Below are 26416 nucleotides of genomic sequence, written 5' to 3' on the forward strand. Positions count from 1 at the left end.
GGTTTGATTAGCCTCCAGCTTTCTGTACACACACAAACAATATGGACCTTCATGTTTGTGTCTGTTGTAGCGTGTGCATGCGTGTGTGTGTGTGCGTTCTCTATGTCTCATCTCTTTCGGCATCTCTCTCTCTCTCTCTCTCTCTCTCTCTCTCTCTCTCTCTCTCTCTCTCTCTAGAGCCTGCTGATGTGGAACACTGTGGTTGTTTAGTCCACACACAGGTGTGAGGAAGTGTCTGAAGGTCACAGCTCTCACCAAGACACAGCAGAGAGATATGTCACACATAGACACGTGTGTCTATCTTTATTTTCTCTACACTTCCATTCATCAGTACTGCTTTGGCCAAAGTCATTTGAACCTTGTGTCACATTCAAAAGCTCCTGAAAACAGATGTGGGAAGCGAAGCAAGTTCAGAACATAGAAAGTTAGTGAACTCAGTGGTACACTGGTGGTGTCGAAGACAGAGAAAAGCCAGGAGGGAACTCAAAAAGTTGTCTAATATATTAGTTAATAATACCATCCTTTGAAGGGTAAGAGAAGAATATACATAATAGCCCAGTAAAGTGAATAGAGCCCTGAGCAAGGAGATTCTTGCTGGGATATTCTTAACATGGCTCTGTTCTCCTTGAAGAATTCTCCTTTGAGAGGAAAGGCCTTGGGACTCAACGCTCTCGAGTGCATTGAGCCTGTCTGTCTGTCGAGGTAATGCTGCAAAGCTTTTCTCTGGTGATAAATGGCAAGCACTTGTTGGAGAGCCAACTCTGTCTGCATTACCTCACAGGAAATTGAAATGGGAAATCCCTGGGTGGGAGGCAGAAGTCAGATGCTTCATCAAACAAACGGGGGGTAGAATTAATCATTTCTGTCCTCGTGTGATTTAGCACTCAGAGAGACAACACTGTACAGTGTCCACAGTCTTGTTTGAAAAGGGGAGTTTCTCCTGGTAACCTTGGGGTTGGCTTGGTTACAGTCTAGTGATGAAGAATTTGCATGGCAGGATCTCATGAAGGATCAAGACAATGTCAAAGTTTCTCAACTAATCTACTGTTTGGTTTGTTTCATACTCTAGGCCGACATGATAGAACAACTGCTCTATATGCCCTTCACTTTTAGAAAAATGCTCTGACAATTCACTTATGTCACGTATATTTGTATTATACGTAATGAATGTAGTGAATATGGATAACACTTTACTTTTACAAATGCAATTAATAAGGACAGTGTAAAATTAAGTGTTCCCTGTAATATTTTACTTTCAAGATTAACATCGTCTGTGGATTTAGCTGATTCTATTGGCTGAAAGGCAATAAGGTGGAGCTGGCACCCTCGGTCGTATCCGGAAACCGCGCTCCTTCATTCATTAATGAAACAGGGTAACGGGATAGGACCGCGAGGGCTCTGTTTGGTTGAGGAACGTCGAGCGCCACCGTGGGGATTTGTTTACGAAAGTGCGTGGACACTCTCCAAGTGTCCCTTTTGCGTTATTGGTTCCAGTTCTCAGCCCACTGTCCTGGAACAAGACTGTCATGTTCACTCGCAGCTCCAAGAAGAGAGAATCCAGCAGATCGGTGAGTGATACAAATTGTAGTTTTTCCATGGGATCCCACGTTTTTGCAGAAATGTGGTACAGTACGGTTGCATGAGGCGCACGCGACTACGGCGTGCTCTTTAATCCCGGTGTCCAGATACACTGTGTTGTGTTTTAAGTCTATATAAATGAAATGTTATTTTGCAGTCTGTGGACTTTGTTTCTTAATCGGTGAAGCAGTAACGTTAAATTCCTAGTCCTCTTCGCACTTCTTATTTGATCTGGAAACAACGCATCCACCAGTACAATTCAAAGGCTCATGCAACATTATCCCGCTGATGTAAGAATAGTTGGTTTGTATTCTACGAATCTACCCCAATACGCATATTTTGTTAAGCCTTTCAGTTCACTGCACCAGACATTTCTGTCCTAAGTGTTTGCCCTCATTTGTGTTCCACACATGTACCCAGAGGCAATCGACTATTACTGAGTTCTGTATTTAGTAGTTACGGTACTCTAAAATAATTTGGGCCAAGTCATATATAGGCTTGATGTCATTGCAATGTCTCATTATTTCAATGTTTTTTTTTAGGTTTGATTTTGACTGAATACTTTTTGGTCTTCTCTAAATAGTTAGACTTCTGAAGTCTGCTGTAAACCCACTCTGTCCCAATGTGAGTTGTCATGTGAGAGACAGCATGTGTTTGATGAATCTAGAAGAGATGAGCGATAACAGCAGGTATCATGTGACCATTAACTATATAGGTTCTTCTCTCCATCACTAGCTGAACACCCTTGATGAGCCGGAGAGAGGACAGCCGTGTAACGTGTGTGGAGACCAGTGTCCCGGCTTCACTCTGCACAAATGGAGGTAGGGTCCCTCTCTATCTTTGCCCTTACTGTGGCTAGTTATCCCTCCGCCCCTCCCAGCCAAAAACTTCAGTCCACTTACAGTGCCTTGCGAAAGTATTCGGTCCCCTTGAACTTTGCGACATTTTGCCACATTTCAGGCTTCAAACATAAAGATATAAAACTGTATTTTTTTGTGAAGAATCAACAACAAGTGGGACACAATCATGAAGTGGAACGACATTTATTGGATATTTCAAACTTTTTTAACAAATCAAAAACTGAAAAATTGGTTGTGCAAAATTATTCAGCCCCCTTAAGTTAATACTTTGTAGCGCCACCTTTTGCTGCGATTACAGCTGTAAGTCGCTTGGGGTATGTCTCTATCAGTTTTGCACATCGAGAGACTGACATTTTTTCCCATTCCTCCTTGCAAAACAGCTCGAGCTCAGTGAGGTTGGATGGAGAGCATTTGTGAACAGCAGTTTTCAGTTCTTTCCACAGATTATCGATTGGATTCAGGTCTGGACTTTGACTTGGCCATTCTAACACCTGGATATGTTTATTTTTGAACCATTCCATTGTAGATTTTGCTTTATGTTTTGGATCATTGTCTTGTTGGAAGACAAATCTCCGTCTTCCAGAATGGTCCTGTATTTGGCTCCATCCATCTTCCCATCAATTTTAACCATCTTCCCTGTCCCTGCTGAAGAAAAGCAGGCCCAAACCATGATGCTGCCACCACCATGTTTGACAGTGGGGATGGTGAGTTCAGGGTGATGAGCTGTGTTGCTTTTACGCCAAACATAACGTTTTGCATTGTTGCCAAAAAGTTCAATTTTGGTTTCATCTAACCAGAGCACCTTCTTCCACATGTTTGGTGTGTCTCCCAGGTGGCTTGTGGCAAACTTTAAACTGCACTTTTTATGGATATCTTTAAGAAATGGCTTTCTTCTTGCCACTCTTCCATAAAGGCCAGATTTGTGCAATATACGACTGATTGTTGTCATATGGACAGAGTCTCCCACCTCAGCTGTAGATCTCTGCAGTTCATCCAGAGTGATCATGGGCTTCTTGGCTGCATCTCTGATCAGTATTCTCCTTGTATGAGCTGAAAGTTTAGAGGGACGGCCAGGTCTTGGTAGATTTGCAGTGGTCTGATACTCCTTCCATTTCAATATTATCGCTTGCACAGTGCTCCTTGGGACGTTTAAAGCTTGGGAAATCTTTTTGTATCCAAATCCGGCTTTAAACTTCTTCACAACAGTATCTCGGACCTGCCTGGTGTGTTCCTTGTTCTTCATGATGGTCTCTGCGCTTTTAACGGACCTCTGAGACTATCACAGTGCAGGTGCATTTATACGGAGACTTGATTACACACAGGTGGATTGTATTTATCATCATTAGTCATTTAGGTCAACATTGGATCATTCAGAGATCCTCACTGAACTTCTGGAGAGAGTTTGCTGCACTGAAAGTAAAGGGGCTGAATAATTTTGCACGCCCAATTTTTCATTTTTTGATTTGTTAAAAAAGTTTGAAATATCCAATAAATGTTGTTCCACTTCATGATTGTGTCCCACTTGTTGTTGATTCTTCACAAAAAAATACAGTTTTATATCTTTATGTTTGAAGCCTGAAATCTGGCAAAAGGCCGCAAAGTTCAAGGGGGCCGAATACTTTCGCAAGGCACTGTAAGTTCAAAGTTTCAGTGGTGGCAGTTGGTACCGTGGAATGCTGTTTGCTCCCTGTCTTAGAAAACTCTTGAGGAAATTGAATACATACTGCTCTTGAGTAGTATGAACCATGTCTCTATGCCAGTTTGATGCAGTGGACACTTCCCCCTCTGCAAGGCACTGGTCTGGAGGACGCCTTTTGAGGGTTACTGAAGCCATCCTGGTTTTGCTAAATGGACTCAGCCGTGCGTATCAGAGTCGGCAAGGCATTGTTCAGAATCTGTGTGCCCTAACTCAACAGTTCAGCCATTCATGCAATATGAGAGATTTAAGCAGACATTCTACAAACGCTCTCAACTGTTGTATTTGCTTTAGAGTGAAAGGAAAGAGCGCTGGGTAGTTTGTCTTTGATATGCCGCACATATAAGCTGTGTTTGTTTGGTTCACTCTTGGAGAGGCTACATATTTAAGACCACATGAGTTTTCCAGAACTGTTTACAAGAGTTATTACTAAAACATGCATTGCCCTGAATATGGCAAGCGAAAGCTGCAGTGGTGTGGTTCAACCTGGTCTCGGAGCATTTCGTATTATTCTGTACGTAAGTCCACGACACTCCATTTAGTATGATATGTTAGGTAAATCAGGGCACTCCTCAATTAGGAATACAGTTTCTAAATTGAAAGCAATTACTTTACCCCTACATCATGATTTTGTTTCCTGCAAGAAGTATGAAGTCCCTCTCTGCCACCTCCACTTAAAGAGTCGTCTGTAGCAGCAATGTAAGCAGCCCTAACGAAGGCAATGCCTGGTCTGTCTAAAGGCATCCGCATGATTCCCAGCTGAAACAGTTCAGTGGAGTTCGTGCATACATTATGACGACATTTAGTGACGTTTTGGACTTCAACAAGTTTTTTTTGGGGGGGGCTGTTCGGGCACACAAAGGGCAAGCCGAAGTTCGTGGCCTAAGTCTACCCCCCCCCCGTCGGTGATTGGCCAACGGTAGGGATTCTTCAATAAAGTTTGTCATTCAACGAGAGGTGACTCTTTTTTTTTTATGCACATTTTTTCATAAAAAAATGCTCCACCAAACATCTTAGTTAAATGTAAAATTGCGCGACCAACATCTCTGAAGCAAAAACGTAAACATTTATGACAAATGTCTTGAGTTAAATTAATTCAGACTATTTTTAAGGAAGTGTATACTGGCTACGGCATCTCAAAATGGACAAACAGAACTATTGCTGCTTTTTTTCTCATTTTTCAAGTGAAGGTCTTTTTAAAGGAGTATGTGAGTAAAGTCATTCGGCTAGGTGCCAGCCGAACTGAAGCATGCTATCACCATAAGCGAATCTACAATGAGAGAGGGAGGAGGGGAGGGGCTGGCATGTTAGGCAGAGGATCATCATGATTCAGGCCTCCATTCTGTAAACCATTACGGGACAACAGTCAACCTCTGGAATGTGCCTTTAATTGCCTTTGCAGTGCCACAATAAAAGTACACTTTTTCCCGAAAAACCAACCCGACAGAGGACATTTCTTACAGACGGGTCGTGGAAACCCTGCTTTGTGTGTAGACGCTGGAACGGTATGGGGGAACTTTATGGCTACAAACATCACTGAACGCCTTTGTTCCTTCTTGGAAAGAAAATGCTCCGACCAGTCTTTTCCTCTCTTTCTCAGGAAAGCCTGTTTTCATGCCGATTGATACAGATATGTGTGTTTTATTTGGAATGTGGACTTTACCTGACCTCGGTGTTGTAGATTAGGGAATCAGAGAAGAGAGTGTGTACATTGTGGGTTGGCTACCATATCAACCCTGCTGTTTATTAACTAAGAGTGACAAAACAACAGTTTCTATGTCAACACAGGGACATGCCAGACTGCCAAAATTAGACCTTGAATTGTCTCCTTGGGGGCATTATTGATGAGGATCATAGTGTGTTTGTGTGGGAGGGGATTGTGACTGTTTCAAGTTCTCTATAACAGGATGAGCTCTTTAAACAGCCACATTTTTAAAGGTTGCTGATGTCAGACATGTAATTGCACAGCAGCACACACTTTGATGACATGAAAAATGTGAGTCTGAAGGAGAGCCAGGGAGGCTGGGAGAGCCAGGGAGGCTGGGAGAGCCAGGGAGGCTGGGAGAGCCAGGGAGGCTGGGAGAGCCAGGGAGGCTGGGAGAGCCAGGAGGCTGGGAGAGCCAGGGAGGCTGGGAGGCCAGGGAGGCTGGGAGAGCCAGGGAGGCTGGGAGAGCCAGGGAGGCTGGGAGAGCCAGGAGGCTGGGAGAGCCAGGGAGGCTGGGAGAGCCAGGGAGGCTGGGAGAGCCAGGGAGGCTGGGAGAGCCAGGCCATTTAAGAACTGGGTTGAAATCTCAGGAAAAAAGAAATAACTACAGGAAAAGGGACTGGGTTATTAAGTAAGCGCTGAGACCAACATCCCCCTACCATTCCCTACACTTTAACATGTGTGTATGGCTCTGAATTCTCTAAAATATTCATGTTTTTCTAAATATTCAGGAGCTTGAGTTTTCAGGAAGAGATGGTACGTCTTTTTCCGTTCTTCCCTTCTTCCGCGCTATATAAAGAAGCTTCCGCTAAGCTGGTGTCTTGGGGGTTCATGCCTACTCTTCCACTGTGGTTTTACTGTGTTTGCTGGTTCCATTCAGGTCCTACTACAAACCCAGTCAAGTGTAATCCATTTAAAATCATTCAGGCCTACTACTGACCGTATTCGCCATCCACCACTGTTGAGCTTTCATCCAACCAATCACATTCGTTCTAAGGAAAAGTCCAATGAGAGAATTTGTCACTTTTTTTTTTATGACACGATTTGTTCTCAGAAAAGCAACTTGTGTGAACAGTAATATAATATGTAATGAGCTACTGTGAGCTTCACTATTCTAAATAAACAAGTGTCTGCCTAGTTCGTGGTATTGATTCATTGCCTCTGGCTTCAGACCAATTCAATCTACCTATCTTTTCAAGACTGGCAACATTTTTCTGAAGAGTAGCAGCATGTTACTAACCCCACTGCCAGTGTGTCAGAGAGCCAATAGTGCTGTGTAAACAGAGTTGTCAGCTCTAGGCAGGATAGGATAGGGGGAGACAGGAGTGGATTTAACTTGTGCAACGCGCTCCTTTGAATTTTTAATGCTAGCCTTTGGCTTGATTGATTTTCTTTGTACTAATGAGACTCATTACAGAGCTTATTAACACGAACGGTGTGTGAGCCAGATATCTGATCAGCCTAATCGTGTCACCCACTTAACTCTGCACCTGTATGTTTTAAAACTTCGTTCAATTAACTCGCCCAACGCTCCATCGAGACATGTTAGCGCACCGCTGTCAATGATAATGGTTTTTGAATGTTAACACTTGACCTGTAGTTAATAATGGGGAGGGTTTAAGTCAAATTTCCTGTTAGTTGATTTCTGTAAAATGTCCCCATTTGCAGTAATTTCCTGTTGCCAAGCACCTTAATTTGCACTGTACAGTATGCTAGTGATGGTATTTGCAATACTGTTTGGACAAAGCCTGCTCTTGTATGCACCAAGCCCTAAATTGAAATCCAAGCTGGACTAAAAGCAGAGGAGAGTGGGTTTGGCGGGGGGGTGTGAGTTGGGCTGAAAGCCCACTGACGTCTGTCCTCACAGTAACCTGACCTGATCTGCATAACACAGGCCCACCCTGCTATTCAGCATGTTAACAAGCAGCCCAGTCAAATAAAACTGTCAGACTGGTTTGGCATATGAATGGCCCTTTAAAAGGGAGTCTCTCGGTTTAGAACTGAAGAGGCCACAGCCTATAAGGGTGGGGAGACCCTGGTGACCACCACCACACAATAGGCCTGGTGGATTTGCCAGTGTTCTTCTCTGTACTAGCATGGAGATAGAGGCCAACCTCCAGTGAAAGCAGTGGAGAAGTTTACTGGTAATGGGCCCAAATCATTATCTCCTCCAGTCCACTCCCCATGGCCTTTGAAGTGGAAAGCAGCAACATCTGTGCCGCGTGGTAACACTCATTTGGGTCAGGAGGCAAATGAGATGTTGGGGGGGCTTTTTATCGTGTAAATAGAATGTTTTGTCTTTGTCGTTTAAGAGGGTCCATTTTGAAAGGGCCTGTGTTTTGACAGCCCCAGAGGGTTTTTTGATAGATGACTGATGCTCAGCAATAATACAAACCCAGAGAACTCTCTAATCCTGATATAAATCATAGTTTGACATTTACAGATTCTCTGACAGGTTCCTTCCTCTCTCGCTCTCTTACTCTCTCTGTTTCTGAGTCAAAGGCTGGTCCAAGATCAGTTGCTTTTTTGGCTTCTCTATGAGCTCGAGAGGGAGAGTCTTTTGATTGGCTGCCTTTCAATTATGGATGGTGGTCAGGGAAACGGGAAGCGGGGCATATGCATGTGGTAGCCCGGTGAGAAACAGAGGGCCAATCGGACGGCTCATGATTTCCAATGGAGTTGCCTTTCAAAAGTCGAGATTAGCCAGGGTTAGCTGCCTCTCAGACAGAGCTCATTGTGGAAGGATCCCTACCCAGATAACAGAGCCTGTTGTTTTAGTTTTATCCAGGGTCTCTCCCATCCAGCGCTCTCCTTTGATACCAGGTGATATTGACATATTGTGTCTGTCAGAGCAGCTCTTTATGGTCTTTCTGTGTTTGTCTACATTGAGAGGGGAAATTATATCTGATTATACCTCTGTAGCAGATGCTGAACGCAGCTCGGGGAGATGAAACTGCATGACGGATGTGTTTTGTATTCTTATATGCACTATGGTTATCTGATGACTGTGTTGTGTCTTTGTCATAGGGAGAGGGTTTTCCTATTCACCAGCCGTTGTATGGGGCATGTAAGAGGAGAAGCGGTCATAGGTGTTGGGTTGCTCTGGGCCAGTGTGGCTATTATCTCTTTTCTCAAACAGAAACTACATCTCTTATGTCATTAGTATCATGTTTTTCACATTCCTACAACCCATCTACTTGCATCTTGTTCTTTAATCCTTAAGAGTCTAAGCTGGAGATATCATTCTGTGTGGGCTGCGTCTCAATCCGCCTATGCCGCCCTTCCGTGTCTGCGGTGGGAGGTGGCCGAGCTACAGCGGTGTTTATCAGACCATGGAGACATCCCGAAAATCGGTCTTCTAATGAAAACGTTTGTAGTGTCCGAGCGGTTTGGCCTACATGATGGTGTTCTCTTTTTGCTCTACGACCCCCACAAGTGTCCCGGGACTCGTCTGAAGGTAACCCATACAAATGAATGGAAGAATGGAGGTAGTTTTGTGCCAGCAAAGTGAGCTCTAACTTTTAGAGGTTAAACAGCCTAATAGCTCAATTGAAGTGCTATTGATTCAAGTCTTGGCCTGTTCAGACAACAGAAGTACTCTCTCTACCCTGACTTTGACTCTGTGGAGTAGAGGCAACCTCCAGTGTGCCCGTGCCAGAAAACCCACACAATTAGAGAGGCCCAGCAGTCACTTGCCAAATGGGCTCTCTTTCTCATCACGCAAGAGTGACTGCACATTCAGTGATATGATTTGCATTTAAAGTTTATACATTCGGTGTTCAGGTGTAACTTTCCTTGTCATCTAATTATATTAGACCAAGCTCAAACGAGCCATGTTCAGTTGTTTGTATTTACTGTCCCGGCAGTGAAGCGCTTCTGTTTGTCCACAGGGAGGCGAACATACTCTTCATAGATTAGATTAGACTAGAGTAGAAATCCCAAAGGGCAATTTGTTTGCAGCTTTTATCACCCAGCTTTTATCACTTGTGTGATTGTGTTATTAATTGTTGGTACTGATAGTTAGCTGCAATGACATTTTTTTTTTGCAACAATCAGTAGACTCCTTCTGGCACTGCGTGTGTTCGACAGCTGACCCCTGAACAAACGCATAGCCATCTTGTGCCAGACTAGAGGCATCTCTGGGAGTCTCCTGTGATAGTTTAAGTCTACAGCTAAGTCTGATCCCCATCTATTTTCCTAGACTGTGTTATCAGATGTAATTCTGAACAGGTGCCAAAGCACTCTGGGTAATGGACAGAGACGGATAAGCATCAGAAAACCCCTCTTTGTCCCTGGGGAAGTGGCAGAAGTCATACTCACCAGATAGGGATGTAGTCGACAAGCTTATCCACATGATGTAGGGAGACTGGATCCAGTTGTACAGTTAAGACTGTCTTTTGTATCTATAGTCATATAATCTCCGCTATAATGATTGCATTTGTATCCACAAGCACGCATATAATTTTTTAGTTTCTGTCTCATAGACTTGACATGTATATATCTTTTTTTAATCAGAGAGAAGCTCAAGCTGATGGATATAGTTGTCTGTATGTGTGTCACTCAGGTCTTCCATGGGTGGGTGCTTACCGTGGTCAAACTAACATTTGGTGCTGGTGGAGGCAGCCTTTACCTAGGGGATAGAGTTCAGCTAGAGTTTAAGGCAGGGAGTGAGAGAGGGTGGGAAAGACATGGAAATAGAGAGGGAGAGTGAATCCCAATGGCTGGAGAAGTGCATTTGGTATTTTAAACATCGATTTGTAACAAACTGTCCAAGGACATTGGATAACAGTAGAAAAACATTCTTCCTCATGATTTTGTAAAAAAAAAAAAAGGATTTTGCTTGCAACCTTGCTGTTTTACATCTTTGTTCCACTCTGAAATGAGGAAAAGGTTCTGTTGATCAATGCACTCCTCTCCCCCTTGATGTGAATAAACCATGGCTTTGCCTGAGAGTTCCATCCCCAGGAGTTTCCATCCACGCAGACAGCGCTCTTCCCCGGTGCTGATCTGGCCTTAATGAAGGCTTAGCATCCAGAGCTACCTTTGAACTGTCACCTGGAATAAAGGGGGGGGGGTGGGGTGTCTCACAGCCGTCACCCCCACACTGACTTTAACATTCACTACGTACTACAGCCTTCAATTCCCACCCGCCCACACCTTTTAGGGTTTGCATTGTTCATTCACGTCACTTTACATGTTCTTCTGTTAACATTCCTCTATGCAATTAGACTGTGGATATTCTATTATTTCTACTCATTAATTAGAATTTAGTGGAACTGCAGGGGATTGCTTTTTCGACTGTTAAACCTTCAATAAGATATCACCATTACATCAACAAACACTGAAAAAAATATAAGCACAACATTTTAGTGTTGGTCCCATGAAATAAAAGATCCCAAAATTCTTCCATACGCACAAAAAGCTTATTTCTCTCAATTTTATTTTTTGCACAAACTGGTTTACATTAGTTCGTGAACATTTCTCCTTTACCTAGACAATCCATCCATCTAACAGGTGTGGCATATCAAGAAGCTGATTAAACAGCATGATCATTACACAGGTGTACCTTCTGCTGGGGACAATAAAAGGGAGCATGCAATTGGCATGCTGACTGCAGGAATGTCCACTAGAGCTGTTGCCAGAGATTTTCATGTTAAGTTCTCTACCATAAGCCGCCTCCAACGTTGTTTTAGAGAATTTGGAAGTACATCCAACCGGCCTAACAACTGAAGACCATGTGTAATTACGCCAGCCCAGGACCTCCACATCCAGCTGATGAAACTGTCTGTAATAAAGCCCTTTTGTGGGGAAAATCTCATTCTGATTGGCTGGGCCTGGCTCCCCCGTGGGTAGGCCTGGTTCCCAAGTGGGTGGGCCTATGCCCTCCCAGGCCCACCATGGCTGCTCTGCTGTCCAGTCATATGAAATGCATAGATTAGGGCCTAATGAATTTGATTTAAATTGACTGAGTTCCTTATATGAACTGTAACTCAGTAAAATCATTGAAATTGGCCCATGTTGTGTTTTTATATTTTTGTTCAGTATATATCAGGTTCATTGCTGGACAGTTGGAGTTAGACTATATTGATGCAGAGGATTTGATATCCCACACAGTACTTTCTAGTAAAACCTCATATTAATAGAGCTATGGTTTCAGTCCACAGACGTCTGGCCCGGGCTCAGATTCAGCCTAGCACAGTGGGATGGCAGATAGTCAGTCCCAGATTAGCAGCAGGAGACACAGTCATGATCTGTATGTCCCTTTTAGGCCAGGGTCAGACATTAACACTGAAACACACACTGGATCAGATACGCCAGACACACACCACACAGCTGTGGAGGTCTCTAACTCCTCACCCACCAACTTTTTTGTTAACTTCCCATGACAATACGGTATGAAAGTGACAATTCCTGGTTTTGTAGGCTAAGAATTAACCTCAAATTTGCGTCCTCAGTCATAAAAATGTGGTTAATTTGAGATGTATAATAAATGTATGCGTGTTTCCGACTTACCACATGCCGGCTTTCAACGTATTTTATGGTCTAGAAGAAGCACAGAGCTGAAAAGATACAACCGTTTCAATTGGAACTACACACATGAACTACAACTCCCAGCTTTATATGTCTCAAATTTCAACAGCTTGCCCATCTTCAAAAGAAATAGAATATTAAACACATCAATGAGTCCTCAACCCGAGCAGACACCCTCCAGCATGCTAACAAGGCTGCAGGAGTTCAAATGAGGCATTTGGGTATGAGAAAATCAATACACAAATATGAATATATATATATATATAAAATCTTGAAGCCTAGTTGAGAGATTACAGGACATGACCCAGAAGTATGACGGAGGAATGTGTTACTTTCGTATCGTATTGGCACATTCAGCAGTATGATTTATACCTTCTCAATCTCTTTCATACATCCCTTTCTCCCGCCATCCCCTTCTCTCTCCATTCCTCCATCCCATTCTCCCTCCATCCCCTTCTCTCTCCATTCCTCCATCCCCTTCTCCCTCCATCCCCTTCTCTCTCCATTCCTCCATCCCCTTCTCCCTCCATCCCCTCTCTCTCTCCATTCCTCCATCCCCTTCTCCCTCCATCCCCTTCTCTCTCCATTCCTCCATCCCCTTCTCCCTCCATCCCCCTTCTCTCTCCATTCCTCCATCCCCTTCTCCCTCCATCCCATTCCATCCCTCCATTCTCTCTCCATTCCTCCATCCCCTTCGCCCTCCATCCCATTCTCTCTCCATTCCTCCATCCCCTTCTCCCTCCATCCCCTCTCTCCATTCTCCATTCCTCCATCCCCTTCTCCCTCCATCCATCCCCCCTCCATCCCCTTCTCTCTCCATTCCTCCATCCCCTTCTCCCTCCATCCCCTCTCTCTCTCCATTCCTCCATCCCCTTCTCCCCTCCATCCCCTTCTCTCTCCATTCCTCCATCCCCTTCTCCCTCCATCCCCTCTCTCATTCTCCATTCCTCCATCCCCTTCTCCCTCCATCCCCTTCTCTCTCCATTCCTCCATCCCCTTCTCCCTCCATCCCCTTCTCTCTGCATTCCTCCATCCCCTTCTCTCAATCCCTCCCTCCTTCCCTCTCTCTATGCACCAAGGTGCAGTGTTCAGGTAGCCAGCAGACTGCAGATTGCAGTGGGACCTTCAGTTGGAGCAGTGCACCGCTTCAAAGACTCCTTTGATTTTGTACTCCCCCTTTTTTTGTCTCCTCCTCCTCCTCTCTCTCTGTTTCTCTCTCCAGTCACATGTTCCTGTATGGGGAGAGAACCCCACACCACCACCACTACCATAATAATAGAGAATGTTACTGCAGATTAGAATGTTGTATGTCATACCAGATGAGTTGTGTGTGCTTTTAAGGAATTTTTGGAGAGGTTTTGATGATTCTGTGCTTCTGCTCAGGAGAACCTATAAGTCCTTTAATGTGTCTGATGATGAGTTTACTGTTACATCACCCCTAGATTTCTCGTTGCTGTTCAGATTTTTCGGAGACGTATCAGCTCCAGAGTCACCAGCAGAGGTCAGTGTTGTATCTGACGTTATCGCCTGCCATTTTCAGCATCAATATGGCTAGAAGTGTTTTTCTCAGTCATTTCATACATATAATGCATCAAAAAATCTACTTTACAGACACCAAACGTACTACATTATTCTACATCTCACATCAGATGTGGTGACTACAAGACAAAACAATAGACAGTTTATCCTTTTTGTGCAGAACAGTTTGAAATGTCCTGTTTTCATTATTTTACTGAATCCCATTGAAACAGTATTCATTTGTTTAGCCACTAAAAATGGACTTGATGACACAGCATGCATTGTTAAGGCATTTGATTGGTTTATTGATTTAGCCAACTGCCTTTAGGAGCGTATTGATCTGTGAGCTGTTGTCCAACTCAGTATTCATCATTGCATGCACCAGGGCCAGAATTCAATCTAACCTGCTCTGTGGAAAATCCCATTGTTCCTTCTCTTTTAAAGTATGAATCACATTTTGAGTGATGCAGTTAAGTCATTGTTGATTAGCTAAAACTCAAATGTTCTGGTGTGAGGGTTTGATTTTTATCTGACCAGAGATGTCTTGCAAGCTGTGTTGTGTCTATTCCCTCGTACTGAGGCTCTGCGTATTCTCCATCATCAGAGGAGTGGGCCAAGTGTTATTTTTATCCCAATCACATCCACAGCTCACAATGACTCAAAGCACACAGCAGAATCCATTAATGACGCAGCTCAACAACAAAACAGAAACAAAAGCTTTCTTATACATTTGAGTCATTTAGCAGACACTGTTATTCAGAGTGACCTACAGTTAACGTGTTCGTCTTAAAATAGTTAGGTTGGACAATCACATATCGCAGTCATAGTATGTACATTTTACCTCAATAAAGTAGCCATCAGCAAAGTCCGAGCTAGTAAGGGGGGAAAAAGCCAAGTGCGAGTATTAGTTCATGATGAAGGCATGAACTAACAATGGGGGGGGGTTTATTTAAGACTTACTTTTTGAAGAGGTTAGGGTTTTTGGAGATGGGCAGGGACTAAGCAGTGGCAGAACATATTGCTTGGGTTGGGGTGTAGGGTTTGAGCGTAGCCTGAAGGTAGGGAGGGACAGTTCCTCTTGCTGCTCCGTAGGCAAGTCCCATCGCCTTGTAGTGGATGCGAGCTTTTTCTGTAAGCCAGTGGAGTGTGCAGAAGACTGGTGTGACATGGCAGAACGTAGGAAGGTTGAACACCAGTAGGGTTGCAGCACTCTGGATAAGTGGGGAGCCCATCCAACAGTGAGTTGCAGTCGTCCAGATGACAAGTGCCTACACCACTTCCTGTGTGAGGTAGGGTTGTACTCTACGGATGTTGTAGAGCATGAACCTGCAGGAGCGAGATGGTGTTGAAGCAGGTAGGCCTTCCCCGGGAGGAAGAGCAGCTCCGTCTTGTCGAGGTTGAGCTCGAGGTGGTGGGCCGACATCCAAACTGAGATATCTGCCAGGCACGTAGCGATGTGTGTCGCCACCTGGGTGTCAGAAGGGCGTAAGAAGAAAAGTAGTCGAGCGTCATCCACAGAGAGAGGATAGGGGAGACCATGTGAGGATATGAAGGAGCCGAGTGACTTGGTGTATAGGGAGAAGAGAGTGTACGTGGTGCAGACACAGCCTCACCACGTCACCTGGTAGGAGTGGCCTTCAAGTTAGGATGCAATCCATGTGCAGAGCCCGAGAAGCCCAGCCCTGAGAGGTGTGGAGAGGAGGATCTGATGGTTCACGGTGTCGAAGGCAGCGGATAGATCTAGGAGGAAGAGAATCGAGAGAGACAGCTTTGGCAATGCAGAGAGCCTCAGTGACACAGAGAAAAGCAGTCTCAGTTGAGTGACCCCTCTTGAAGCCTGACTGGTTAGGGTCAAGAAGATCGTTCTGAGAGACATAGCAAGAGAGTTCATCAGAGACGGCACACTCAAGTGTTTTGGAAAGAAAAAAAGAAGAGATACCGGACTGTAATTTTTGACATCAGAGGAGCCGAGTGTTGGTTTCTTGAGGAGGGAAGTGACATAGTGAAGTCAGAGGTGACGCAGTGGTCAGGGATGAGTTGCTGAAGGAAGTGAGGAATGGAAGGTCTCCAAAGATGTTCTGGAGAAGGGAAGGAGTCGAAGGCAGTTTGTCGGATGGCCAGACCTCACTAGTCATAGGATTTAATCTGGAGATAGAGGGGAGAAAGAGGTCAAGGCCTAGGGTAGTTCTGTGTGAGTGGGACTAGTGGACTCAATAGGCTGAGTGAATGAGGAGCATATGTCGTGAACCTTCTTTTCAAAGTGGTTGACAAAGTCGTCTGCAGAGAGGGAGGGGGAGGGGTGGAGGATTAAGGACAGAGGTAGAAGCTTGAAATTTATATAAGATTTAGAAAGGGGACAGTGCGAGTCCTAGGATGTAGAAAGGGAGGAGAGTAGGGTCAAGAGGCAGAATCAGGAGACCGGAGGGAGAAAGATTTAGCAGAAGGCAGAGATGATAGAAGAGGAGAGAGTGGTGGGAGAGAGAGCAAAGATAGCGGGAGGGGGGGGTAGCAGCGAGATTCGTATGCCTCTAGTAAAGACGAGGTCAAGGTTATTGCCTTGTGAGTGGGAGGGGACTGGGATAGGGTGAAATCAAGAGGCAAGGAGGGGAGAGAGTTGGAAATGAATCGAAGGCAGACATCAGGAGGTTGAAGTTGCCAAGTACAAAGAACGGTGAGCCATCAGGAAATTAGCTTATCAAGGTGTGAAGCTCATTGAGGAACTCAAAGGGCACCTGGTGGGTGATAGATGACAATGTTAAGCTTGAGTGGACAAGTGACAGCATGGAATTCAATTGAGGAGAAGGACAGGTGAGTGAGGGAGAAAAGGGAAAATCTCTACCTAGGAGACATTAGTATCTCCCTGTGCCACCACCATGACGACCAGATGCTCTCGGGCTATGAGAGAAAACGTAGTCAGATGAAGAGAGAGCAGCTGGAGTAGCAGTGTTCTCTGGGGTGATCCATCAGGACCAAAAAAAGTTAATGGACTGAAGGGCAGCATAGGCAGAGATGAACTCTGTGTTCTTGACCACAGATCGTCAGTTCCAAACGCTGCCAGAGACCAGGAATTCCACATGGGTTGTGCTTGCAGGTTACACAAAATTAGAAGGGTTGCAGCCAAAGGGTAGGGGAGTGTCTGTAAAGCCTACAGGGAGAGGAACGAACACATATAGAAAACACACATAGTTGTCAAAGCTACAAAAGAGCAAAATAAGATCATCTGAAAAATCACTAGGTGATAGTGGTGTGGAGACACCTCTTTCCTTCCTAGAAGAACTCAGCAGGACTGTCTTTCGGTGACGGTTTTAGTTTTGCGACGAGACCGTCGCTGACACTGCTGCCATTGAGAGAACAGGGGAGGCTCAAGTACTAATATTAATTGATAATTGTCTTGCAAAGTGAAGAGCACACTTCCTGGTACTAATTGCTGATTGCCTAGGAGAGGAGAAACAATTCCTCCTCCAATATGAAAATTACACAACAGAAAGCCAAACAGACAGTTGCCAGGCTGTTGGTTTGATTGAAACTGCGTAGAAAGTGCTGTTCCACATTAGTGACGCCACATAAGCATCCAGAGAGAGGATGGAGGTGTGAGAGTGATGCCCTATGATGTAGAACCCCTCCTCCATGATGTCTCAGTCCCCAGTGACCCTGCAGTCTTCTCCTGGTTCACTTCAACAAATGGCAACCTGCATATCCCCCATGTCACTCTCCCGGGTTGGTATAGTGATATACAGTACTAACCCTTACAATAACCTGTGATGCCATGGACTGACAGATTCTGGTCACTAGATATGACATTTTGTGAATAGTCAAAGCTAATTTGAACATTTTCAACTTCAAATTGAGTGAAAAAAGAACGCTTACTGCTAGCTCAAACTACAAGGATATCAGGTTGAGCGAAAAATCACTGAGTGGCCTTAAAATGAAAGGAGACCTTCCTTGTTACTTATATGGTCGCTTATTTCACAAGACACAAGGCCCTAAACCTTTCAAATGTAGGGCATACTTTATGAGTTTAAGCATTCTATGGGACTCTGCTACACTGGAAATACAGAAAAAATGCAGGTAATTTATTTACATAACTATCAACCCCTCAACAGCCCAATAAAGCTTCTGGTTGTCATTCTGCATAGTCAATGTATTCTGTCAGATACTTGAAAACGACTCTCTCTCTACCTCACAAAGTGCTTCATTCTGACTTGCCTAGTTAAATAAAGGTTAAATAAATACAAATATTTTAGAACTTGGTGGCACTCATCTTCAGACACAACAAAAGAAGATCAAGGTAGAAGATGCAAAACATTGATATGGTTAACTGTATTCATTTCAGTTAACTCAATCCAAGTTCCTCTCTCAGCCTCAACTTTACTGCAGTACGCTATGGACTCAAACCGTGCAGCAGCACTGAGCTGTTCTCAGACATGCAGTGTAACTAACCAGACAAGGAGGACAAAACAAGCTCAATGGAGTCGAAAGCCAATTACATTCACAAAAGAGCTGTTTCTCTCTCTTCTGTAGCCTTCCTTTCTTTCACTGTTAATCTGGTTGTTGTGTAGGCCATGCCTGTTGGCTCTCTGACCATTTGTAACCCTACTAATGGTAATGGCTCTGTTATTCTAGCATGGCCAGTTGTCAAGATACCAGCCGACTCTGGTCACTCGCACACATCTCCTTGGCAACCAGTCAATTTACACAAATAAACTTGGCCGTACAAGAGAGCATGAGTGTTGCGTTTAAATATGCAGTGCTATATGGAGCTGCTGGAGCAAGAGTTCTGGTTTCTGTATGGAGCTGCTGGAGCAAGAGTTCTGGTTTCTGTATGGAGCTGCTGGAGCAAGAGTTCTGGTTTCTGTATGGAGCTGCTGGAGCAAGAGTTCTGGTTTCCATGGAGCTGCTGGAGCAAGAGTTCTGGTTTCTGTATGGAGCTGCTGGAGCAAGAGTTCTGGTTTCCGTATGGAGCTGCTGGAGCAAGAGTTCTGGTTTCTGTATGGAGCTGCTGGAGCAAGAGTTCTGGTTTCTGTATGGAGCTGCTGGAGCAAGAGTTCTGGTTTCTGTATGGAGCTGCTGGAGCAAGAGTTCTGGTTTCTGTATGGAGCTGCTGGAGCAAGAGTTCTGGTTTCTGTATGGAGCTGCTGGAGCAAGAGTTCTGGTTTCTGTATGGAGCTGCTGGAGCAAGAGTTCTGGTTTCTGTATGGAGCTGCTGGAGCAAGAGTTCTGGTTTCTGTATGGAGCTGCTGGAGCAAGAGTTCTGGTTTCTGTATGGAGCTGCTGGAGCAAGAGTTCTGATTTCTGTATGGAGCTGCTGGAGCAAGAGTTCTGGTTTCCGTATGGAGCTGCTGGAGCAAGAGTTCTGGTTTCCGTATGGAGCTGCTGGAGCAAGAGTTCTGGTTTCCGTATGGAGCTGCTGGAGCAAGAGTTCTGGTTTCTGTATGGAGCTGCTGGAGCAAGAGTTCTGGTTTCTGTATGGAGCTGCTGGAGCAAGAGTTCTGGTTTCTGTATGGAGCTGCTGGAGCAAGAGTTCTGGTTTCTGTATGGAGCTGCTGGAGCAAGAGTTCTGGTTTCTGTATGGAGCTGCTGGAGCAAGAGTTCTGGTTTTGTATGGAGCTGCTGGAGCAAGAGTTCTGGTTTCTGTATGGAGCTGCTGGAGCAAGAGTTCTGGTTTCCGTATGGAGCTGCTGGAGCAAGAGTTCTGGTTTCCGTATGGAGCTGCTGGAGCAAGAGTTCTGGTTTCCGTATGGAGCTGCTGGAGCAAGAGTTCTGGTTTCTTGTGCAATGATTCTCCTCTAGGAATGGAGGATTTAATAGGGTGATAAAGGCTTGAGCCTGATATTGGCAGGGCCCACAAACCCCACATGGTGCTCATTCTGAAATATTCTAAGTGCTGCCTCCTATCTCCTTTTCTCTACCGCACGCATGCACACACACACAGACTTTTAAAAGTATTTTGTTTTCTGAAGTTTCAGATGGAAGACCTTTACAGTGCCCTTACTTTCGGACGTCGTTACGTTTTTTTATTTGTATTTATTGATTTATTTATTTTAATCTTTATTTAACTAGGTAAGTCAGTTAAACCCACCCCTAACCTTGGACGACGCTGGGCCAATTGTGTGCCATCCTATGGGACCCCTGATCACAGCCTGTTGTGATACAGCCCTGGATCGAACCAGGGCCTGTAATGACGCCTCTAGCATTGAGATGCAGTGCCTTAGACCACTGCGCCTCTCGGGAGCACTGGTTACACTCAGCAGAGAGTGTGTGTGTGTGTGTTGGCCTCAGTGTCAGGGAGTTCAGCGTCTCTGGATGCTGTCCGTTGTTCTGTCTCTGATCACAGGAAGTTGGCAGTGCCTCCCCTCTCCTGTTGTGGCCCACTTCCTGTCGTCTCTTTTAAGATGCATTGATAGGCAGAGCCCAGAACAGCTGAGCAGCTACTCTTTCATCCATGAAATACAGGCCTCACAAGCAGCCTCCTGGCTATTAATACATACACCGTCACGTAAAAAGCATGGACACACACACAGTCGTGCAAAGTATGGACATACTCACACACTGCTCAATATGCATATGCAAGAGAAATAATTCTACAGTCCATCCGGGAAGTATTCAGACCCCTACTCGCACACTGCTCAATATGCATATACAAGAGAAAAATACTTCTACAGTCCATTCAGAAAGTATTCACATACTTACACGTTTTTCACATTTTGTTATGTTACAGCCTTATTCTAGAACCTACACAAAATAACCCATAATGACAAAGCAATAAAAATATCACATTTACGTAAGTACTCAGACCCTTTACTCAGTACTTTGTTGAAGCTCCTTTGGCAGCGATTACAGCCTTGAGTCATCTTTTGGTATGACGCTACAAACAAGACACACCTCTATTTGGGGAGTTTATTCCATTCTTCCCTACAGATCTTCTCAAGCTCTGTCAGGTTGGATGGGGAGCTATTTTCAGGTCTCTCCAGAGATGTTCGATCGGGGTGTTAAAGTCCCGGCTCTGGCTGGGCCACTCAAGGACATTCAGAGACTTGTCCCGAAGCCACTCCTGCGTTGTCTTGGCTGTGTGTTTAGTGTCATTGTCCTGTTGGAAGGTGAACCTTCACCCCAGTCTGGGGTCCTGAGAGCTCTAAAGCAGGTTTTCATCAAGGATCTCTCTGTACTTTGCTCCATTCATCTTTCCCTTGATCCTGACTAGTCTTCCAGTCCCTGCCGCTGAAAAACATCCTCACGGCATGATGCTGCCACTACCATGCTTCAACGTAGGGATGGTGCCAGGTTTCCTCCAGACGTGAAGCTTGGCATTCAGGCCAAATAGTACAATATTGGTTTCATCAGACCAGAGAATCTTTCTAATGGTCTGAGAGTCTTTCGGTGCCTTTTGGCAGACACCAAGTGAGCTGTCATGTACCTTTTTACTGAGGACTTGCTTCCATCTGGCCACTCTACCATAAAGGCCTGATTGGTAGAGGGCTGCAGAGATGGTTGACCTTCTGGATTGTTCTCCCATCTCCACAGAGGAACTCCAGAGCTCTGTCAGAGTGACCATCGGGTTCTTGGTCACCTCCCTGACCAGGCCCTTCTCTCCCAATTGCTCAGTTTGGCCGGGCGGACAGCTTTAGGAAGAGTCTTGGTGGTTCCAAACTTCTTTAATTTAAGAATGATGGAGTCCACTGTGTTCTTGGGGACCTTCAATGCTGCATAAATATTTTGGTACTCTTCCCTAGATCTGTGCCTCGACACAATCCTGTCTCGTGCTCTACGGACAATTTCTTTGACCTCATGGCTTGGTTTTTGTTCTGACATGGACTGTCAACTATGGGACCTTTTTATATAGACAGGTGTGTAATTTCCAAATCACGTCCAATCAATTGAATTTACCACAGGTGGACTCCAATCAAGTTGTAGAAACATCTGACAGATGATCAATGGAAACAGGATGCATAGCAAAGTCTCATAGCAAAGAGTCTGAATACTTATGTAAATAAGGTATTAGTTTTTTAGTTAGTTTTTTAGTTTAGTTTTTCTGTTAGTTTTTTTGTATATATTTGCCAACCTGTTTTCACTTTGTCCTTATGGGATATTGTGTGTAGATTGCTGAGTTCTGTTTTATTTAATCCATTTTAGAATAATGCTGTAACGTAACAAAATGAGGAAAAAGTCAAGGGGTCTGAATACTTTCCAAAGTCACTTGTATACTGTAGGTAGGGGTAAAGTGACTAGGCAACATGATAACATAATCCAGTTTGTATGTTTCACTACAACTAGTTCAGCTACAAAGCAAATAATGAACATGGCTTCCAGTTCAGCAAGGTATTGAAGGAAAACATACATCCTGATCTCCGTTCTCATCAAATGCCAATGTTATAACAAACTGACATCGAATGAACAGCTTCTACCCAAGTACCATAAGACTGTTGAACAGTTAATTAAACGGCTACCAGGACTTTTTTACCTCCTACCCACATGTACTTCAATCAATCAATCACCTAACCAAACCTACATTTACGTATTACCTCAATCAATCAATCACCTAACCAAACCTACATTTATGTATTACCTCAATCAATCAATCAATCAATCACCTAACCAAACCTACATTTACGTATTACCTCAATCAATCAATCAATCACCTAACCAAACCTACATTTACGTATTACCTCAATCAATCAATCAATCACCTAACCAAACCTACATTTACGTATTACCTCAATCAATCAATCACCCCAGTACACTGACTCTGTACTGGTACTCCTTGTATATAGCCTGTATATAACCTCATTTTATTGTGTTGCTATTTTCTTTTTATCTATTTGTTAATTTTTGTACGTTTTTAACTGCATTGTTGGGAAAGGGCTCGTAAAGTAAGCATTTCACTGTGAATCTACACTTGTTTCATTCAGCACATGTGACAAATACAATTTTATTTGATGCTGACAATATTTTACTGCATGGTATTTCTAGTATTATGATTGTGCTTTACCTTTTTAGCGTAAACTTTGTTGTACAAAATGTTTTTAACTTCCCAGTTGAAGTGTTTCCTCATGCTGTCCACACCTGGACTGCTAAATGTTCAGACTAACCGCCACTGTTTTCCCTTTGACTCATGGCTCTGTGCTGCATACTTTTAGAGTCAGGTTAACTTTGCCTCAGTTCAACCCTTCTCTGTAAAGCAAGCCTCAGTCTATATCATCTCTCTCATACACACCCACACACACTCTAATTTCTGTCTGTAGAATGGCTCTTCTCATTCAGCGCAGATATCAAAGGCTCACATATTTATCAGTCTTCTTGGGGTGTAATTGGTTTCTAGTTTGATTGGAACAAGAGCAGGCCTGATCTGGTCTTATGTATTTACTCAAATCCTCCTCTTCCATATTTAGCATCTTTCATGCCGATTGAAGCCAAATAGACATACTGTCTAATGAAAGCTGTATGTGGAGTAAAATGTCAACTGTTTAGGGAGAGGGAGGGATGCATAAGACATAAAAAGGCCGTTTTTGACCTATGAAAAACCGTCCTGTACACAGCAGTGTGGGAATCTGCTGTCATGTGGGGACACATCGCCCATAAACAGTGACTTAGCCTCAGCAGGCCCGTATGGGTTTCAAGGTGCATCTGGTTTGGATCACAATCCCTGTGTTTGTTTGTCTGTTGATATGTTTAAATAGTGATGCAGACTATGATTACTCTGACTGTGGATCCAGAGCATTGATGCATGTGTAAATGTTCCATCTGGTTCCTGCTCTGGTGTCCACTCCTGGCTGAGACGACTGCATAGTCCCACATTTCTCTTTCTCTCTAGATGGTCATGGAAGAGTGAAAGTGATATGTTTCAATGTAGGGACATTAGGGCTTGTGTTGGCAGGGGAGGTGTGTGTATGTTTTCAGAAGGATAGGCATGTGGTCTGTGACATCGTCCTGCTCCTCTCCTGTCTGAGGTGTCCCCTAGTGAGATTGTGTTACAGCTCTTTGTCTCAATCTCACAGGTGGGGTTGGGAGACGTGTGTTTGGCATCGTGGGGTAGGGTGGGGTACAGGCTGGGGGTGTGAGCAGGTGCCAGATGCCTGATCCTCTCCTGTGACAAAGGGATGCCCAAAGGCTTGTGTGTGTGTGTGCCTCCAAGTTAAGGGGGGAGATTTGTTGACACGTGTCCTCTATCAGCTTGTGTATCTATCCATTCATATGGTCCGTTTTGGTGGATGTTTATGGAAGCCCCAGACAGACTGTCTGACCTGTAGAGACTTTAGGCCTGGGTATGAATGTCTGTGTTGCGTAAATGTGATGCTGGTCTTCAGAAGAACAGTGGCCTTGCCTGTGTCTCAAACTTGACATTTTATTATTAAATCTAAAATGAATCCATCTCAATCAACTGATGACTGAGGTTGCTATGTCCCATCAGACAGACACACACACACACACACACAGACTGTGTCTTTGTTCCAGGGGTCCAGCTTTGTAAGGGTAGAAGAGCACTCCCATAGTGAGTGTTAAGGCCTCAGCCTCCGTTTACGCCAGTGACGGACATCATGTGACATACATCATATCATGTGAATCCTCAGTTATGCAGACCACGAGCAAAAGATTCTTCCTCTATTTCACTCTCCCTCCCCTCCCTCTGCCTCTCCACATCTCTTTATCTGGTAAAGTCAGGCATGGCCTGCATGTGGATTGGTGCCACAGCCTCTCTCTCAATGCAGACTCCGCCTTTGCCCTGTTTGAACTCTAACTCAAGCAAGCTGTGCACCTTTAGAAATAATGAATAATGAATTTGGACTAGAAGGAGAATGTTTGATGTGCGTGTTGTGAGTTTGTGTGTAGGCCAGATGGTGACGATTTGAATGGAATACATAGCATTAAGATGGGCCCCAGCCTTCTCTCCTACTGGGACTCACTGTGACAATTCCTTATTTTACTAACAAGGGTCAATATTTGTCAATCAATGGAGATTTGAAAGAAGTCCATAAAAGAGGGATTGTGCGGGTGTGCGCATGCGTGCATATGCCTGTGTGTGTCGGTCAGGCCTTATTGTATTAGCCTTCGGTAAAACCAGTGCATATATTAGCCCGAGGCGATGGACTGTCGCGTGTGATTAATGGCGTGACACAATTGAGTGGAGAGTGGACATGCCTTCTGCCCAGACACAAAGAGTCTGTCTCTACACCCACAAAGACCCTGGCCCAATACAGGCAGCTTCATCACTGAGACAGTCATCAGGCCTGGCCTGCTGGAATTGGATTTGAGCAGCCAGCACCTGTGAATCCCAGTAGGTTTGAATGACGAGGGAGAGACCAATACACCAGTCCTTCTGTATTGGAAATGGGCCCCGAAGGGCCACAATCATAATATTAATTCAGCGGGGCTGCTCAGGCGTTTGTGTTTAGGCTGACAGCTCTAAGTGATCTTCAGGGTCTTCCGCTTGGCTGTGCAGTCAGCGTGCTTTGCTAAGAACCGTGGGGATTTCAGAGCTACAGTATTGCTGAATGGCAGCCGTAATTCATCTCTGTCTGATGAAAACCTCGCAACTCCATTCATGTACTGAAAGCAATAACTCCCCTAAATGTACTCTGAACATTTCATGACACTAGGTCCAATAAAATGTATGCAAAATAGCTTCTGAATATTCATTGTATGTTCCTTAATGGGAAAATAGGTGTGTTTTCCATTTCCTGAAAAGTGTATTTTGGAGATGAGAGGTATACAAAAGTAAAATGAAACAAAGGTCCTACACATTATACAGTAGCTATTGCTCCCATACAACATTGCTACAATGGTTTGGTCTGTGTTTTTCTGTTAACACCTTAGTGCAAAATGATGGGGCGTATGACAATGCTGATTTCAAAACCATATCATTTGCTCCTCTATTCTTACAACTGTTTTCTAGCTTTTCACCCACCTATTGTTGAGCCCCTTTGTCCTTGCACAATACCAGGGTGAGGGATATTCATTTGTGCATCCTTTAATCCCATTTCAATGAACCTCTGAGACTGACTGTTCACATTGATTGACCTGGGAATATGTTCTCAGCCAGATAGGTTGTTGTGGTGGTCTGTGTGTGTTATAACCAAGCCTCTAGTGCTGTGTTGTCCATTAGTTTACTCCAATTAGAGGAGGGGTGGTAGGGTTAGGGCACAATAAATATATATATAATTTTTATATGCTGTGTGTTTATTTTAATTCATTTATTTACAAACAAACAAATATATGGGGAATTGGAAATGATGCAGACAATTACATTGATGGATGCCACAATCTATCTACAATATTAAAGCTGATAAAAAAAAGTAAATATCTATTTTCTACAAGCCTCTAGTGTTGATGATCAAACCCGTCGTGTACGGTTTGATAGCTGTGCTCTCGGCACCCTGGAAATGATGCCTTTCTGAAGAGGCCCCTTTCTCCTCCGAGCTCAGAGCTGTGGATCTAACCACGACATCAGACGCCTTCTGTGTCAGACCCCAAATTATCAGGCTATTTTCAGACAGCACGATTCCCCTCTTTCCCCTGTTCAAAGGCTTCTCCCTC

General features: G+C 44.3%; 1 protein-coding gene across 2 annotated transcripts in view; it reads left to right on the forward strand.

The window, feature by feature from the left end:
* The first annotated feature begins 1327 nt into the window (after nucleotides 1-1327).
* The window catches only part of LOC112254436 (prickle-like protein 2), a 140323-nt gene continuing 115234 nt past the window's right edge, over nucleotides 1328-26416 (forward strand). Inside the window, exons 1-2 of one of the 2 annotated variants that reach the window (XM_024427021.2) lie at nucleotides 1328-1568; nucleotides 2314-2399. In XM_024427021.2, coding sequence (XP_024282789.1) covers nucleotides 1527-1568; nucleotides 2314-2399 — 128 coding nt within the window. In that variant the 5' untranslated portion in view covers nucleotides 1328-1526. The remainder of the gene's footprint in view (nucleotides 1569-2313; nucleotides 2400-26416) is intronic. The other variant, XM_042324348.1, reaches the window with a different exon arrangement.

This window comes from Oncorhynchus tshawytscha, linkage group LG07 (genome assembly GCF_018296145.1).
Source record: "Oncorhynchus tshawytscha isolate Ot180627B linkage group LG07, Otsh_v2.0, whole genome shotgun sequence".
Lineage (NCBI taxonomy): Eukaryota > Metazoa > Chordata > Actinopteri > Salmoniformes > Salmonidae > Oncorhynchus > Oncorhynchus tshawytscha.